General features: G+C 47.8%; 1 protein-coding gene across 2 annotated transcripts in view; it reads right to left on the minus strand.

The window, feature by feature from the left end:
* LOC149854009 (myeloperoxidase-like) overlaps positions 1 to 14,774 on the minus strand; it is a 31,836-nt gene extending 17,062 nt beyond the window's left edge. The window contains exons 1-4 of one of the 2 annotated variants that reach the window (XM_090026092.1): positions 9,512 to 14,774; positions 8,895 to 8,988; positions 1,893 to 2,068; positions 305 to 428 (exon numbers count right to left, since the gene is read on the minus strand). In XM_090026092.1, the coding sequence (XP_089882218.1) occupies positions 305 to 428; positions 1,893 to 2,067 (299 nt within the window). In that variant the 5' untranslated portion in view covers position 2,068; positions 8,895 to 8,988; positions 9,512 to 14,774. Of the gene's footprint in view, positions 1 to 304; positions 429 to 1,892; positions 2,069 to 8,894 lie in introns of both variants that reach the window. The other variant, XM_090026091.1, reaches the window with a different exon arrangement.
* Between the last annotated feature and the right edge of the window lie 358 nt (positions 14,775 to 15,132).

Genomic DNA, 15,132 nt, shown 5'->3' on the forward strand with positions numbered 1-15,132 from the left:
GATGCGTTTTTGCTGTGTCTGAGAACACCTACCAGATCAAACCCTCAGGGTAGATGGGGAGGAAAGCACCTAATTTCTAGATCTGGATCAAGTGCAGGCCTGAGCCTGTTTGGCTCTGTCAGGATTGGAGGCACTTCAGGGCATGTACAGAGGCAAAACTTTAGGTACCTGGAATCACAATTTTGAGCTTAGGCAGCTAAATTTTACCCAGTCCCATGTTAGGCACATAAGCCCCCTCTTGAATCAGAGCTCCAAGTCCCTCATAGGGAGAAGCAGCCATCCTCCCCATGACAGATGCTGTCACCTGTTGTTGCATTCGCCCGTGATTGTACGGTACTGACTTCTGCCTTCACACTTTACTTCCATATTCTGTTGGGCACATCCTGTCATCCTGTAAATCACTTCCAGCTGCACTGGGGTTAGCACATCTGCAAGAAAACATAATGGAGGATAGTTCCTGAGCACCTTGATCCTGCTGGGCTGAGGCACTGGCCACAGATATAACCTTCTGGGTCAATTTCCAAGCTCACAACTGCTGCCTGTGGAAAATGTGCAGGAGTAAGTGAAGCTTTTGACCAGTCCTGCCAGACTGACCAGGCCACCAATTCCCTGGTCGCAATATCTTCATGCATGGTACATCAGAGATGGAAGTTGCTGGAAAAAGACAGCACACACTTACTTTCTATCTCCCATCTGCAGATATGGGGAGATGCCTAGATGAAGGAACGGAAGGACACATTAGTGAAGAGACCATCCCCATCCTCCCTACAGCTGGAAAGTGGTTGTGTTTGATTCAAATCCCAAAAGAAAAATGTAGGATTGGAAAGGTGGAAGATCTGTTTTGCTCTCTCATGCCAGTGTCAGATAAACTACAGGCCCTGTGCCCCTAACATTGTCTTGTTAAGGCTTCAGCAAAATCTTAGCTGAATGTTTTTAGAGTCAAGGCTCCCCTCACAAAAAGCCAGCTCCTGGTTTTCACTGATTTTTTGATTACAGAAAAAAATAGAGCAATTCTTTTGTTGTAGAGACCTCAACAAAACCACAACAGGTCATAATATTTTTAACACTATGGTTTCCTACTTGAAATCTCTCATATTTGCACACCTAACAGTACACACTGTATGGCATCTTGAAAAGGATCTCAAGGCACCCCAGGATGCCACAGCACCCTGGGTAAGAATCACTGTTTTTGCTTCTAACCAAGTTCCCCCACTTTCCCTCTCCCTTCCTAGAAGGCCTGGTCAGGCTACCAAAAATATAATGAGCAGGGTGTTTCAAGGCATGGCAGATCACACCTGGAAGGTAAGTAAAGTGACATCTTTCATGAAGATAGGGAGGCTTAATACTGAGAAGACAACAAATTGATAACCATTCCAAAATAGCAAAATAGGGTACACCTGCATGGGTATCTGTCTAGTAACTGGTGATAGGTTTTCTTATAAAATTGTCAGCATCTGATTGGTTTCTGTAGCTTTTCAATGTATAGCAAAAGTATACAACATGTAACTGTTTTATCACACTTTGGATATGTAAACCCCCATGCACTTCCTCTCTGCCAGCTGGTGATTAAAACACTCTAGTTATACTCACTCCATTCTTTCTTAAATTGCAGTTCTTCCTCTCACTTCTGGTCTCCCCAGTGTTTTATCATGTGTCTCACTGAGATGATGGCAGCTTTGAAGTATAGTGTATGAGAGATTATGTTGTACTGGCATGTATCATAGCCTGGAAGCAGAGTGACTGCACATTGAAACCACTCATCTTCTAATTCGGCTGCTTCTAATTAAGGGCCTGATCCTGTATTAAAGTCAGGGGGACTATGACTGGCCCAAAGGACTAGGCAGATGTGGGGCCTGGAAGAGGAATGGCCAAGACAAACCTGTACCATGTACCTGTGACATTGAATTCTCCCTTTATGGTTGGCTGTAGCTTCTCCTTCAGGAGATTCAGGGTGGTCTCCATATAATCAGCAGCTCGTGTCGCAGTCCTGGTTCCTGCCACTGGTTGCTTGAAATACCGCAGGAGAGCTACTGGGGTAAAATCTTCTTTCATCAACTTCTCCTTCATACTGGAAGAAAAAAAAAAATCCAACTGCAGCTCTGAAACAAACACTCCTCCCCTCCATCCCACAGCAGAGCTGCACAGTGAAGTGCAGAAGACACACACAAGTGATAAAGAAACATAGAAAAGAGGATGTGGTTTAAAGAGCAAACAAAGTACAGGGAGACGGACCCAACAATGAAGTACTGAAGAAACAATTCCTGCTGGGCCCCCCTTGAGCCCTGGGGGAGGCACACCTGGGCCACGGGTTAGCGAGGATTTAGTTAGGGAGCTTCTGGAGGGGTTGGACGTATTCAAGTCAGCCGGCCCGGATGATCTCCACCCTAGAGTTCTAAAGGAACTGGCCGAGGTCATTGCAAGTCCCCTGGCACGGCTTTACGAGCACTCGCGGTGCTCTGGTGAGGTACCAGAGGACTGGAAGAGGGCCAACGTAGTTCCCATTTTCAAAAAAGGCAGGAAGGAGGACCCGGGACACTATAGGCCGGTTAGTCTCACCTCGATCCTAGGCAAGCTGTTTGAAAAAATTATGTTGGCACACATCCAGGAGGGGCCAGCAGGGGACTGCATGCTTAGGGGCAACCAGCATGGGCTCATCAGTGGCAGGTCCTGTCAGACAAACCTGGTGGCCTTTTACGATCAGATCACCAAATCATTAGATGCAGGGGTAGCAGTGGACATAGTCTTCCTGGACTTCCGGAAGGCTTTTGACACTGTCTCTCACCCCGTTCTCATTAACAAACTGGGGGGCTGTGGTATAGATACCCACACAGTCAAATGGGTCGCCAACTGGCTGGAGAGCCACACCCAGAGGGTGGTAGTGGATGGGTCCTTCTCAACCTGGAAGGACGTGGGCAGTGGGGCTCCGCAGGGCTCGGTCCTCGGGCCCGCACTGTTCAACATCTTCATCGGTGACTTGGACGAGGGGATGAAAAGTACCCTGTTCAAACTTGCTGATGACACTAAGATGTGGCGGGGACGTGGGCACACTAGAAGGATGCAACAGGCTACAATCAGACCTAGACAGGTTACAGGGGTGGGTGGATGAGAATAGGATGGGTTTCAACACAGACAAGTGCAAGGTGATGCACCTCAGGAGGAACAACCGGCACCATACCTACAGATTAGGGAACTCCCCTCTTGTCAGCATGGAGGCAGAAGGGGATCTGGGGGTCATCACTGACTCCAAGAAGAACATGGGCCGGCAGTGTGGGGAGGCAGTCAGGAAGGCCAACCACACCCTGTCATGCATCCACAGATGCATCTCGAGCAGGTCCAAGGGGGTGATCCTCCCCCTCTATGCGGCACTGGTCAGGCCGCAGTTGGAGTACTGCGTCCAGTTCTGGGCGCCGCACTTCAAGAGGGACGTGGACAACATGGAGAGGGGCCAGAGGAGGCCACTCGCATGATCAGGGGACAGCAGGGCAGGCCCTATGAGGACAGGCTACGGGACCTGAACCTGTTCAGCCTCCACAAGAGAAGGCTGAGGGGGGATCTTGTGGCCTGTTATAAACTAGTCAGGGGGGATCAGCAGGCATTGGGGGAGTCACTGTTCCCCCAAGCACCGCCAGGAGTGACCAGGAATAAGGGTCACAGGCTGGCAGAGGGTAGGTTTAGACTAGATATCAGGAGGCACTACTTCACGGTCAGGGCGGCTAGGGTCTGGAACCAGCTTCCAAGAGAAGTGGTGCAGGCTCCTACCCTGGGGGTGTTTAAGAGGAGGTTGGATGAACATCTTGCTGGGGTCATTTGACCCCAGTACTCTTTCCTGCCATGGCAGGGGGTTGGACTAGATGATCTGCTCAGGTCCCTTCTGACCCTAGAAACTATAAAACTATGCAATAATATAAACTAGATCCATGCTAGGACTCTGGTTTCTAAATCATTCGTGCAATTTGGATTTTCAGTGCCTCACTTTAGATGCCACTGAACCGCAGAGATGACTAAATTCCCCTACTGAGTTTCCACCAATGTCCCTTAGTACCTACATTTGTGCCAACAGACATGTGCACTGCCACCCAAGGCTTAAGGTGCCTCAGCTCTGGAGGGAATCATGTCTCTGTCCAAGGTGAGCGCTTTCATCCAGTGGGTCTTTTCAGAACACAGCAAATAGATCCTTGCACAGAGGAGGAACTACCTAACTACCCAGGGATTTTAGTGCTCACCAAAGATGTGGGAGGTCTAGTTTCAAGTCATTTCTTCTCTGCTTGAATCAGAGTATGGTTCTAAAGCCAAATCTCCCACTGCTTTAACTAGACTGTTCGGCTTAAAGGAACACAGCTTCTCCCAACTCCTCCCCAAGCTTCACCAGAGCACAGGTGTGCTCCAAAAATGCCCAACAGGGTGGGGAGTTTTCAGACTCCCATATTAATACCATTCAACTATGCATAAAATAAGTATTCACTGGACACATTCACCAATATTACAAGGATCACTCTTAAGTTCCAGATGAAGCATGACCTGCTTCAGGTACAAACCAGAAGCCTTTCACCCTTTGACATGGGGAGATGTTATCCATACAGTTTACCCTAGTAAACTGATAAGGAACCATTCCTTCTTGTAGTCAACATGCTGCCTCCAAATGGCCCCTTCCATCTTACTTTCTAAATGACCTCAACACTCCCTTCCAAAAACATCATGAAATAAACATAGTTCCAATTCAGGCATTTTTAAAGCTTTATGGTATGCACGGGCAATCTAGGAAGTTTGCAAAGGAAGCTAGGAAGTTTTTGGAGAATGTTGGGTACAACTTCCTTGTGCAAGTGTTGGAGACACCAACTAAGGGCTGTGATCTTCTTGACCTGCTGCTCATAAACAGGGAAGAATTGGTGGGGGATGTAGCAGTGAATGGCAATTTGGACAGCAGTGATCACAAGACGATTGAGTTCAGGATCCTGACAAAAGGAAGGAAGGAGAGCAGCAGAGTATGGACCCTGGACTTCAGAATAGCAGACTTTGACTCCCTTGGGGAACCGATGGGCAAGATCCCCTTGGAGGCCAGTTTGAGGGGGAAAGGAGTCCAAGATGGCTAGATGTACTTTAAAGAAACCTTACTGGGGACACAGGAACAAACCATCCCAATATCCATGAAAAATAGCAAATACGGAAGGTAACCAGTTTGGCTTAGCAGAAAACTCTGTGGTGAGCTTAAACACAAAAAAGAAGCTTACAAGAAGTGGAAACTTGGATAGACATCTAGGGAGAGTATAAGAATATTGCTTGGGCATGCAGGGATGAAATCAGGAAGGCTAAAGCACACCTGGAGTTGCAGGTAGCAAGGACTATGAAAGGTAACAGAATGGTTTTTACAAGTATGTCAGCAACAGGAGAAAAATAATGGAAAGCATGGGTCCCTTAATGAATGGGGAGGCTAACATGGTGACAGATGATGCAGAACATGCTGAAGTATTCAATGCCCTTTTTGCCTCAGTCTTCACAGGCAAGTTCAGCTTCCAGACTACTGCACTGGGCAGCACAGTTTGAGCTGCTCACCTTCCCCCCTCAGTGGTGAAGAACATGTTAAGATGCATTTAGAAAAGCTAGATATGTACAAGTCCATGAGACCAGATGCAATGCATCAGAGGGTGATGAGGGAGTTGGCTGATGTGATTGCAGAGCCTGTGGCTATTATCTTTGAAAACTTGTGGCAATCAGGGGGGCCCAGACTACTGGAAAAAGGGCAAATATGGTGACCATCTTTAAGAAAGGGAAAAAGGAGGATCCAGGGAACTACAGACTACTCAGCATCACCTCAGTTCCTGGAAAAATCATGGAGCAGATCCTCAAGGAATCCATTTCTAAATACTTGGAGGAGAAAAGGGTGATTAGAAACAGTCAGCATGGATTAACCAAGGGCAAGTCATGTCTGACCAACCTGACTGCCTTCTGTGATGAGGTGACTAGTTCATGGATACAGGGAAACTGGTGGATGTGGTGTACCTTAATTTTAGCAAGGGTTTGATATGGTCTCACAGCATTCTCACAGGCAAGCTAAGGAAACATGGATGAATGGACTGTAAGGTGGATAGAAAACTGGCTGAAGCATCAGGCTCAGTGGATAGTAACCAATGGCTCGATGTCTAGGTGGCAGCCAATATCAACTTTTCAATGGCTTTATCAATGACCTGGAAGGTGGCACAGAGTGCACCCTCAGCAAGTCTGCAGATGGCACCAAGCTGGGGGGAGTAGTAGATAGGCTGGAGGGTAGGGCTAGGATTCAGAATGAACTCAACAAATCGGAGGATGGGGCCAAAAGGAATCTCATGAAGTTCAATAAGGACAAGTGCAAAGTCCTGCGCTTAGGACAGAACAATCCCATGCACAGGCTGGGGGCTGACTGGCTGGGCAGCAGCTCTGCAGAAAAGGCCCTGGGGGTACAGTGAATAATAAGCTGAATATGAGCCAGGAGTGTACCCTGGTTGCCAAGAAGGCTAACAGCATACTGGGCTGCATTGATAGGTGTGTTGCTAGTAGTCAAGGAAAGTAATTATTCCCCTCTATTCAGCACTGGTGAGGCCACATCTTGAGTACTGTGTTCAGTTTTGGGGCCCCCACTACAGAAAGGACGTGGACAAATTGGAGAAAGTCTAGCAGAGGGCAACAAAATGGTGAGGGAGCTGGGGGACATGACTTATGAGGAAAGACTGAGGGAACTGGGCTTATTTAGTCTAGAGAAGAGCAGACTGAGAGGAGACTTAATAGCCAACTTCAGCTACCTGAAGGGGGGTTTGAAAGAGGATGGAGATAGACTGTTCTCAGTGGTAGCAGATGACAGAACAAGGAGCAGCAGTCTCAAGCTGCAACAAGGGAAGTTCAGGTTAGATATTAGGAAAAATTTTCTCACTAGGAGGGTAGTAAAACACTGGAACAGGTTACCCAGAGAGGTGGTGGAAGCTCCATCCTTGGGGGTTTTCAAAACCAGGCTAGACAAAGCTTTGGTTGGGATGTTCTAGCTGAGGCTAGTCCCGGTTTGCGCAGGGGGTTGGGCTAGATGACATCCTGAGGTCTCTTCCAACCCTAATTTTCTATGACTCTATGATACACATACATTATTAGGCAGTAACCAGTCAGACATAAAATTGATACCTGCATGATACACACATACACCCATACACATATCATGCAGGTATCAAATTTACGCTCAAGCTGGCAAAAGTCACTGTATTTAATGTGCAGTATGGGCACGCACATGTAGACGCATGCCCATGCTGCACAGTAATTTTGGTTACTGCATAGTAAATGTGCACGTGTAGAGGAACCCACTGAAGCAGATAAAAACACCTGCATATTCATTAGGTCAGGAAGAGAGAGAGAGAGAGAGAGACTATGAATATGTGTATGTATATGAATATGACTCTAATACACTGATTAGGACACTCATTTGAAAACCTTAATTTCAGTCCCTGCTCCAATGAATATTTAAGTATTTCATACAAAGTGGAAGAAGACTAGAAAAAGAACAAGAGTGATCTGTTTGGATTTCACTATAACTAACCCCAAATTTTCTGGATTGGTAATCTCTCCTGTTAGAGCTACAATATCCCTGCAATGTTTTTATTTTTCCTATAAATTACTCATTTCTCCTCCCATCCTTAACTCCATTTAAGTAACAGTTTTAATAATATTGAAGAACTTTGACCTAATCTCCTAAAACAAGCCTACTCCTAGGGCACATCTACATGTCACCCTATGGCAACGTAGTGACATGCTACAATGACATAGTGTTCACATGGGTCTACATGTAATTGGTAGCTATGTCACCATAGTGGCACGCTCCCCTGTTTTACTACATTGCTACAGTGACATAGCAGAGAAATATAACCATGTACTGCAAGCACAGCACAGTATGGGTAGTTACTGCACTGTGCTTTAATATTTCCACAAGGAAGTACTAAAGCACAGCGCCATAGCAACATTGCCATATGGCAACGCACAGATGCACCCCTAGACTTGTCAATGTGTGTCAACTATGCTGAAAGCATATTTGTTAATAAGCCATCAGTTAGCTAGAATGATTCAGAAACACCTGTGACTCAAAAGATGAGATTTCTTAAAGGATTACTTTTAATTAGTTTCTACTCACAAAGTAACACCTGGCATGTTAAAATGTGGCTCATGCTGCAAATTTGCAATATGGGGGCAAAATTTGCTACCAGGAAATCCCAGAAGCAAAAAAAATAAACCACACCAAAAAAGTGGTGCAGCACACACTCCAGGAGCATGCACTGGCAGGCACAGAGGCTTGGTCCTCCCAGGAGACACTTTGGCTACTGGCCAGAGCGTCTCCCCTTCTGTAGTTGTTCCCTAGCTCCTCCAGCACACCAGGAGCCAGGACGAGTGTGGAAATGGCAGTTTCCTTCAAGTGGGACATTTTGCCCCACACCAAATCCATGTGCAGGGGCATGCACAATAGCAAAAACTACTGGCACAAATTTACGCTGCTAATTTTTTCCATATTACAAATGCACACCCCTGCGTGTGGAGATGCACCCAGAAAGACCAGAATAGGTCAGCATGTTTTTGACACTGTGGATTCCTATTTGAAATCTCTGGGTTTATCCAGTGAATTGTGTTTGCATGCCTAACAGCACTGTTGTTGCATAGTGCCCCAGCACCCTGGAAATGATGTCAAGGACCCCCAGGCTGCGCAGGCCCCAGCACTCCTTTAGGGTCAAATATTAAATTACAACCCATTGTATGCAGAGGATTTTTTCTTACCCCAAGATAGATTTCAACCATTGCAACATTTGCTCTGTAACCAAGGACCCTCAAATCCCTGGCAGTACCTCCTAGTGGAACTATATAAGATGCAAAAAGGCTGTAAGCAGGGAACTCACCTCTGCCGTGCATGCTTATATGCTGCATCCACCAGGTGCTTGGCTTTATTGATGTTGTCAAGAATGCATGGATCCGACAGCTTCCCAGAAATACCTGGTCAAAAGAATGGGATGTGAGGACTTCCCATCAGTTCTCCCCACAAATCAGTCTGCTAGTCGGGGACTAGGCCACATCCCCTTCCCAAGCCTGCATCCATTCCAACACTGTCTGACCTCTCTTCTTACCCTAGGTAACCACACAGTTCAGGGTCCCTTAGTACTGTCATTCTCCCCCACATTTTATATCTTAGGCCATATCCTGTTACACCAAGTAGTATTTTTACTCCTCACTATGATCCTAGCCCACCCTGCTCAAGCCTCTGAAAACCCATGGGTGGGTGCGCATTCATCCTCCTCCCTGATGTTTGTGATAGTTTTAGGACTAAGATGACATGTGATACAACAGACGTATTCGCTGTTAATTTGGGACTCAAGCACAATGGAATAGGATCTGGCTCAATGTAAAAGGTTTTAACTTTGTACCCAAGGTTTTAACTTTGTACCCTTTAACTCAAAGTATAAAGCAAAAAATGTATCGTAAGCCGAGAGTATCAGGAAGAAGAGGAAGGGGACAATACCATATGAGGAGCCAGACACCTGTAACAGACTCAGGGTTACCAGGAATCCTAAGAGGGTGATACATGGCTTCACCTCTGGAAAGAAGCAGAAATACCCTAGGTTATTAGTGGTAAATGCGAAGAACACATAGATTTTACTCACCTGGCAAAATTACTTAATACCAGGAGTTGTGACACCATCATCTGCGGAGACCTGTGACCCCCCAGCTCCAAACTGCCTTTCCCATTGGATGAGAATGTAATGGCTCTTCAGAAATGAGAGGGTGTTTTCAGCCCTGAAGGTGTACAGCATCTTAGTCCTAATCTCATTTGTACCTTAGTAGGCTAGGAGAAACACCCTTGCAGCCAATGGAGACAGCCAGTGGAAGAGGAAACTGAAGCCCAGTACATAAAATGTGTGGGCCTCACCCAGTCTGCTCGGATGATACTGCCTCTCATTATTGCCTGAGAACAGCAGAAAAGCTGTTATATCACTCCTTTTCGATGTGTTGGGCTGCTTCAGCAGAGTGAAAAGCATTTATCTCTACCACAGCTCCCCTCCCCTCCTTCTCCCTTCTTTCCCTAAAGAGCTCTGAGGGCAGCTTTATCTCCATGAGGATCAGGAGTTCACTGTAAAAGTGTCAGCACTGAAAATACAGAAGCTAAAAGAAGTGTCCAAGAACAAGTGGAAAGGGCCATCATCAGGTATTAAATCATGTCCTGCCTAAGCCATCTTCTTTGTTAGGCTGTGACCCTCAACAGTCCTGTTCTACGTGTAGCAGAAACCAGGCCCAGATACAGGGGGTGAACAGGAAGGAAGGAAAGGAATACAAGTGCTGCTGCCAAGCATAAAGCATAAGCTGTTTCTGAAGCCCAACTGTCTGTTAAAGAGAGGGTCGTGGAGTGCTTTTAATATGATAACAGGTAGCCACTGTTAAGAACAGGATGACTGGAATGAGTTAGGTGGGGAGTCACTGCTACGACAGTGGGAGCAATTAGTCGATCAGTCTGTGGCAGATTGAAGGAGGAGACCTGTGCTCTGAGGCTGCTGGAAGTTATTCTTTTTAAGTCACTTGGAGGAAAGGCTACTGCAAAGTTCTGGGATGACAGATGGGAGCAGCCTTGTTATCAACAAACTGATAGGCAGGCTTTGTTTATCTCCAGCTTGCTTTCCCTAATTTTATGTGACTCTCCCTGCCATCTCTTTGCTCACTTTTTGTTGTCTGCTTTGAGTCGTGGCCCTATCAAGTAAAATGTCTACTGGCCAGGCAGTTACTTGAGTTTTATGTCCAAGACTCTTAAAATTGCCTATAATTCAGGACAAATGCAAAACAAATATTTAAAACTCCTAAAAACCCTGCCAGTATCTTGCAGGAACAGGGTATGGCTTCTGTCACTTGTGTTGTTAGTGGAAGAGCAGATCTTAGCAATGTCGGACATAGGACCAGAAGGGACCTCTTGGGTCACTGACTCCAGCCTTCTGCTATTGCAAGCCACCTCATCAAATTATCCCTTTCACAAACTGATCAAGATTGATTTTAAATGAGGGCATTTTCTGTCCCCAATATTCCTCCTGGCAGCTTTTCCAGAACCACAACCCTCTGAGACTGACAAACCTTCAAATATCTAGCCTGAATTTATTCCTGGCCAGTTCACAACAGGTCAAAAATCAAAGGTACTACATGAGTCAGTAGTACTAGTATTACAGCGATGTCCCTATATAGTTAGTGAGCTTCAGGTCCCACTATGCCAGGCACTGCATGGGTACACACTAGAAGACAGTCTTCATCTCAAAGACCTTATCATGGAACAAACAAGAGGGAAAATGTAAGATACAGAGAAAATAAATGGTTTAGCCAACCCCTACAGAAATCTACACCAGGACCAGGAAATGACTTTCAGTCCTTAACCTCAGCTTTAACCACAAAAATATCCAACTCTCCATCCAGCCCATTCACAGAGTCAGAATGCATTTTCTGGAACTTCTGTTTAACAGTGCAGTCCCCCAAAGCATTGCCTCATGGGCTCCACTGTCTCATAAGACCTGGATTGGAAGATGACGTGTCCCACACTACACTGCAGATCCAAGGCTGACCAATACACAGCCAAAATTACATTTGCAAAGCACCTAAAATTTCTGACATGACTGCTGTTCGCTTGGGCTAGGACAGTTATCCCCAGCTCAGACTCAGAGGAGCCAGTCTCAACAGAAACATACTGTCCATCTGACTGTGCTCAGGAAGGGGCAGGGTAAGTTTATATAGCAACCTGCTGGCTTGAGAAGCTTGTGTAAGACTCCCTTGCTCTGGGCTGTGGCCAGGCAGTGCCTATTGCAGCAGGAGACAAGGTGGCAGCAAGCACTGCTTTGTACGTTCCTGCCCATAGAGAAACCCAGGGATCAGAATGATCCCCAGGGTTGGCTCTGATCTATAATGAGCTTCATTTGTTCCCTTTGCATCTGTCATCCAGCAGCAGAGATCAGCTGAAGCATTACAGTCACACTACAGCTCCACTCTGCCCCACACTGCTCAAAGCAAGCTCCTGAACTGAGATGGAGTGGTATAGGGCTATTCTGCCCTGCAAGTGCCAAGGCACGACAGGCAAAGACAATCAAAGAAGCCGTCACTCATCTCTCTCATAGGGAGAGGTACCAGCTGTGTGGTTACAGTAGGCCCACAACCCAGTGCGCAAGGCCCTCTGTGGAGGCCAAGGCCATTCAGTGTGATCAATAAGGGCAACGCAAACCATGCACAAATCTTTCATAATATGTGAGGCGTCCTATCCCCAGCTCCTGGAGTCATGTGATTACCTGACACTCTCAGGTGCATTTCACGTAGACACACATGTACTATATAGAGTGTTAATGCTAGTCCTGCCTATTACAAGGAAAAGCTTGAGAACACATTGCAAATTCAACCTGCAGCTCAGAGCCCAAGCTGCAGAGACCCAACTGGGTTACTGTTTTAATCTCATGTTTTTTAGCCCATCCCACAAAATCTGGAGCCTGTCTCATGATTTTGATCATTTCAGGCTGGCAGCTGTGGTGACAATATTTGATCCTCCTACAGCTGCTAGTCCCACCCCACAACAAGGCTTCCTGAAGCTGCAGTGATGCACACTGAAGGCAGGCTCTGATGTACAGATGGGAGTTGGAAGCCTCCCTTGCCCAATAGTACAGGAAACCTGACCAAGCAATGCAGGCATCAGAGAGACACCTCAGAAGACCTGGAGAAAGGAAACAGCATATAATCATGGAGCTCCATGGTTTCATTTACTACACCACTGCCCAACAGGACTGCAAAACTGCCAGAGACAGAATGCACGACACAGAGCAAAGACAATGCCCAGCACTAGACCAGGACAGAAAAGGGAAGCTGTCACAAAGACTATGCTAAGGAACAGTCAGGAACGTCTCAGCGCACTCAGAGTGCAGCTCCCTCCTGTTCCTCCTATAGCTCTTCTCAAGAAAAAGTAAGCATTATATACACCAGCATCTCACCTGTCATCTTCTGCTCCTCTTCCCATGGCAGCCTGCTCCCTGCCCTTTTATCTCCAGGCAGAGAAGGGCTGGACCAGGGCAGCCTATGGGGAAACACCCACTGCACATAGAAGGGGCAAGGCCAAAGAATGAAATGCACCACCCACAGCTTGCCTAACTCTTCACCCTAGCTAGGGACAGACATTACACATAAACCAGTTTAAGTGATCAGAAACTGGTTTAGATCTGTAACAGACCAGACGTTCAGTGCACAAAATGGCTGAAACCAGTTTAAGATAAATCTGGTTAACTGGTTTGGCTCAAACTGGTTCATGCAATATCTGTCCCAGACCCCTTCTTGGTTTAAGTTAAACCAGACTCCCCCAGCATCCTGACATGCTCTGTGGGCTGCGCTCTCTGCTCCAGCCCAGCCAGGCAGGCCCCACTCCTCTGCTCCTAGCTGGAGCAGGGACAGGCAGGAGCCGGGGGTCTGGCCAGAGAAGGGTTTAATTCCCCGCTCTCTATTCCACAGATAGGGACCTGAGCCAGGTCTGCTGGGCACTGCCCCCTCACTGCTGTAGCAGGAGGGCATCATGGCCCCCAAGGCAAAGGGGGCAGGGAGGAGAGTTAGTCTCCCCTCTGCCTGCACTGGCAGCTGGGTCTGCCCGCTGTCGCCGCTGCACTCTCTCCCTGTGGCAGAATAGGCCTCCTGCTGTCCCCTCCACTGAACGCCGGAGGGAGGAGGAATAACTTCCGTGTCTGCCCCCCTCCTGAAGGGCACTTTCTGGCCATGTCCCTGCCCTGCCACTGCAGCAGGAAGGGACAGGGCCCTTGTTGGGGGCAGCTGCTCCTGTCATAATGGGGAGCATAAGCCCTGCAAGCCTCTCACAGTGCCACCACGCTCTGCAGCAGCTCTACCAGTCCTGCATCGCAGCTCCCACCAGGAAGAGGCTGATGCTTGAAGAAACAGGGACAGGGTCTGCTCCCCACTTGCTGTTTCAGCAGCAGGGCAGGGGTGGGAGCAGGGCCAGATGCTGCCTGCAGGGCCTCTGGGTGGAGGAGGCAGGTACCGCAAGTTACCAGTGTTTTATTCCCTGCTCTGCCCTCAGGGCACCACAGCTGGGTCTGCACAACCTGGCCGTAGCTGCCACTCAGTCTGCACTCAGAGCAGCATCCTTGGGGCTAGCTCCATCCCAGCAGGAGGGGATTTATTCCACCAGGTGCTGCCCTGAGCGTGTGCTTGCATTTCCTCAGTCCAGAGAGAATGTTTGCCCTGTTACACACTGGTTCAACCTAGGCAGGTTGGACTAACTTGCAAAGGTTGAATCAATTCAGGCTCCAGATTTTTGAATGTCTGCCCCTAGCCACTGAGACCTCCAAGCCTGAGGGACAGATTCCCTGGCTGTCCTGCTGCCATGGGTTGCAGGAGCACCATGCGGAGACCGGAGCATACCACTGAGCCTAGGTCAGATTGTCCAGCTTTCCCAATGGCCTGCACCCTTCCTGAACAAGGAAGCCCTCTGAAGCCCTCTGAAAGTTGTGACCAAACTCTCTCCCCAGACCACCTTATCTCCACAGGGGCCATGTGTGTCCACAAGGAGGACATGTGTTACCCTTTTCAGAAATGCTAGATCCAAGCACAATTTCTGTAACTTTTCTCAGGGAAATCCAAGCCACAGAATTTCAGGATGTCCCAAAGGGCAGGAATTACTGCGCTGTCTGGCACTGAGGGGGCAGCTTTCACTATCACTTCTGTTAATTCCTCTTTACTGGTCTTTATTTGGCCCACCTCCATGGGGAGTCTAGCTCTCAAACTCCAAGGCACTCCCTCCCTGCCCACCCCTGACGTCAAAGGTTCTTCCTCAGTTTTGTGTTCCTGGCACTTGTCCTACATTTCTGGAAAGGGTAACACACTCCCAGAAGCATGTCCACTTTCTGGAGGTCTGGGGGATTTGAGCGCAACATCAGGGAAAGGCTTCCCAATGTCAGGCTCACTGCACTCTGCACCTTTAAAAAGCAGGCATGCAGCTGGGAGCCCCAGCTGCATGCCCACTTTTCTATGTTTCTGGGCACCTGTGAAAGCAGCACCTAGGCAGGGCAGAGCTGCTGACTCCTCGGCTGCTGCTTCCAAGTGTGTGGGAGGTGCAGCTGGGAATCAGAGAGC

Source organism: Crocodylus siamensis, chromosome 13 (genome assembly GCF_052110815.1).
Source record: "Crocodylus siamensis isolate JL-2025a chromosome 13, ASM5211081v1, whole genome shotgun sequence".
NCBI lineage: Eukaryota > Metazoa > Chordata > Crocodylia > Crocodylidae > Crocodylus > Crocodylus siamensis.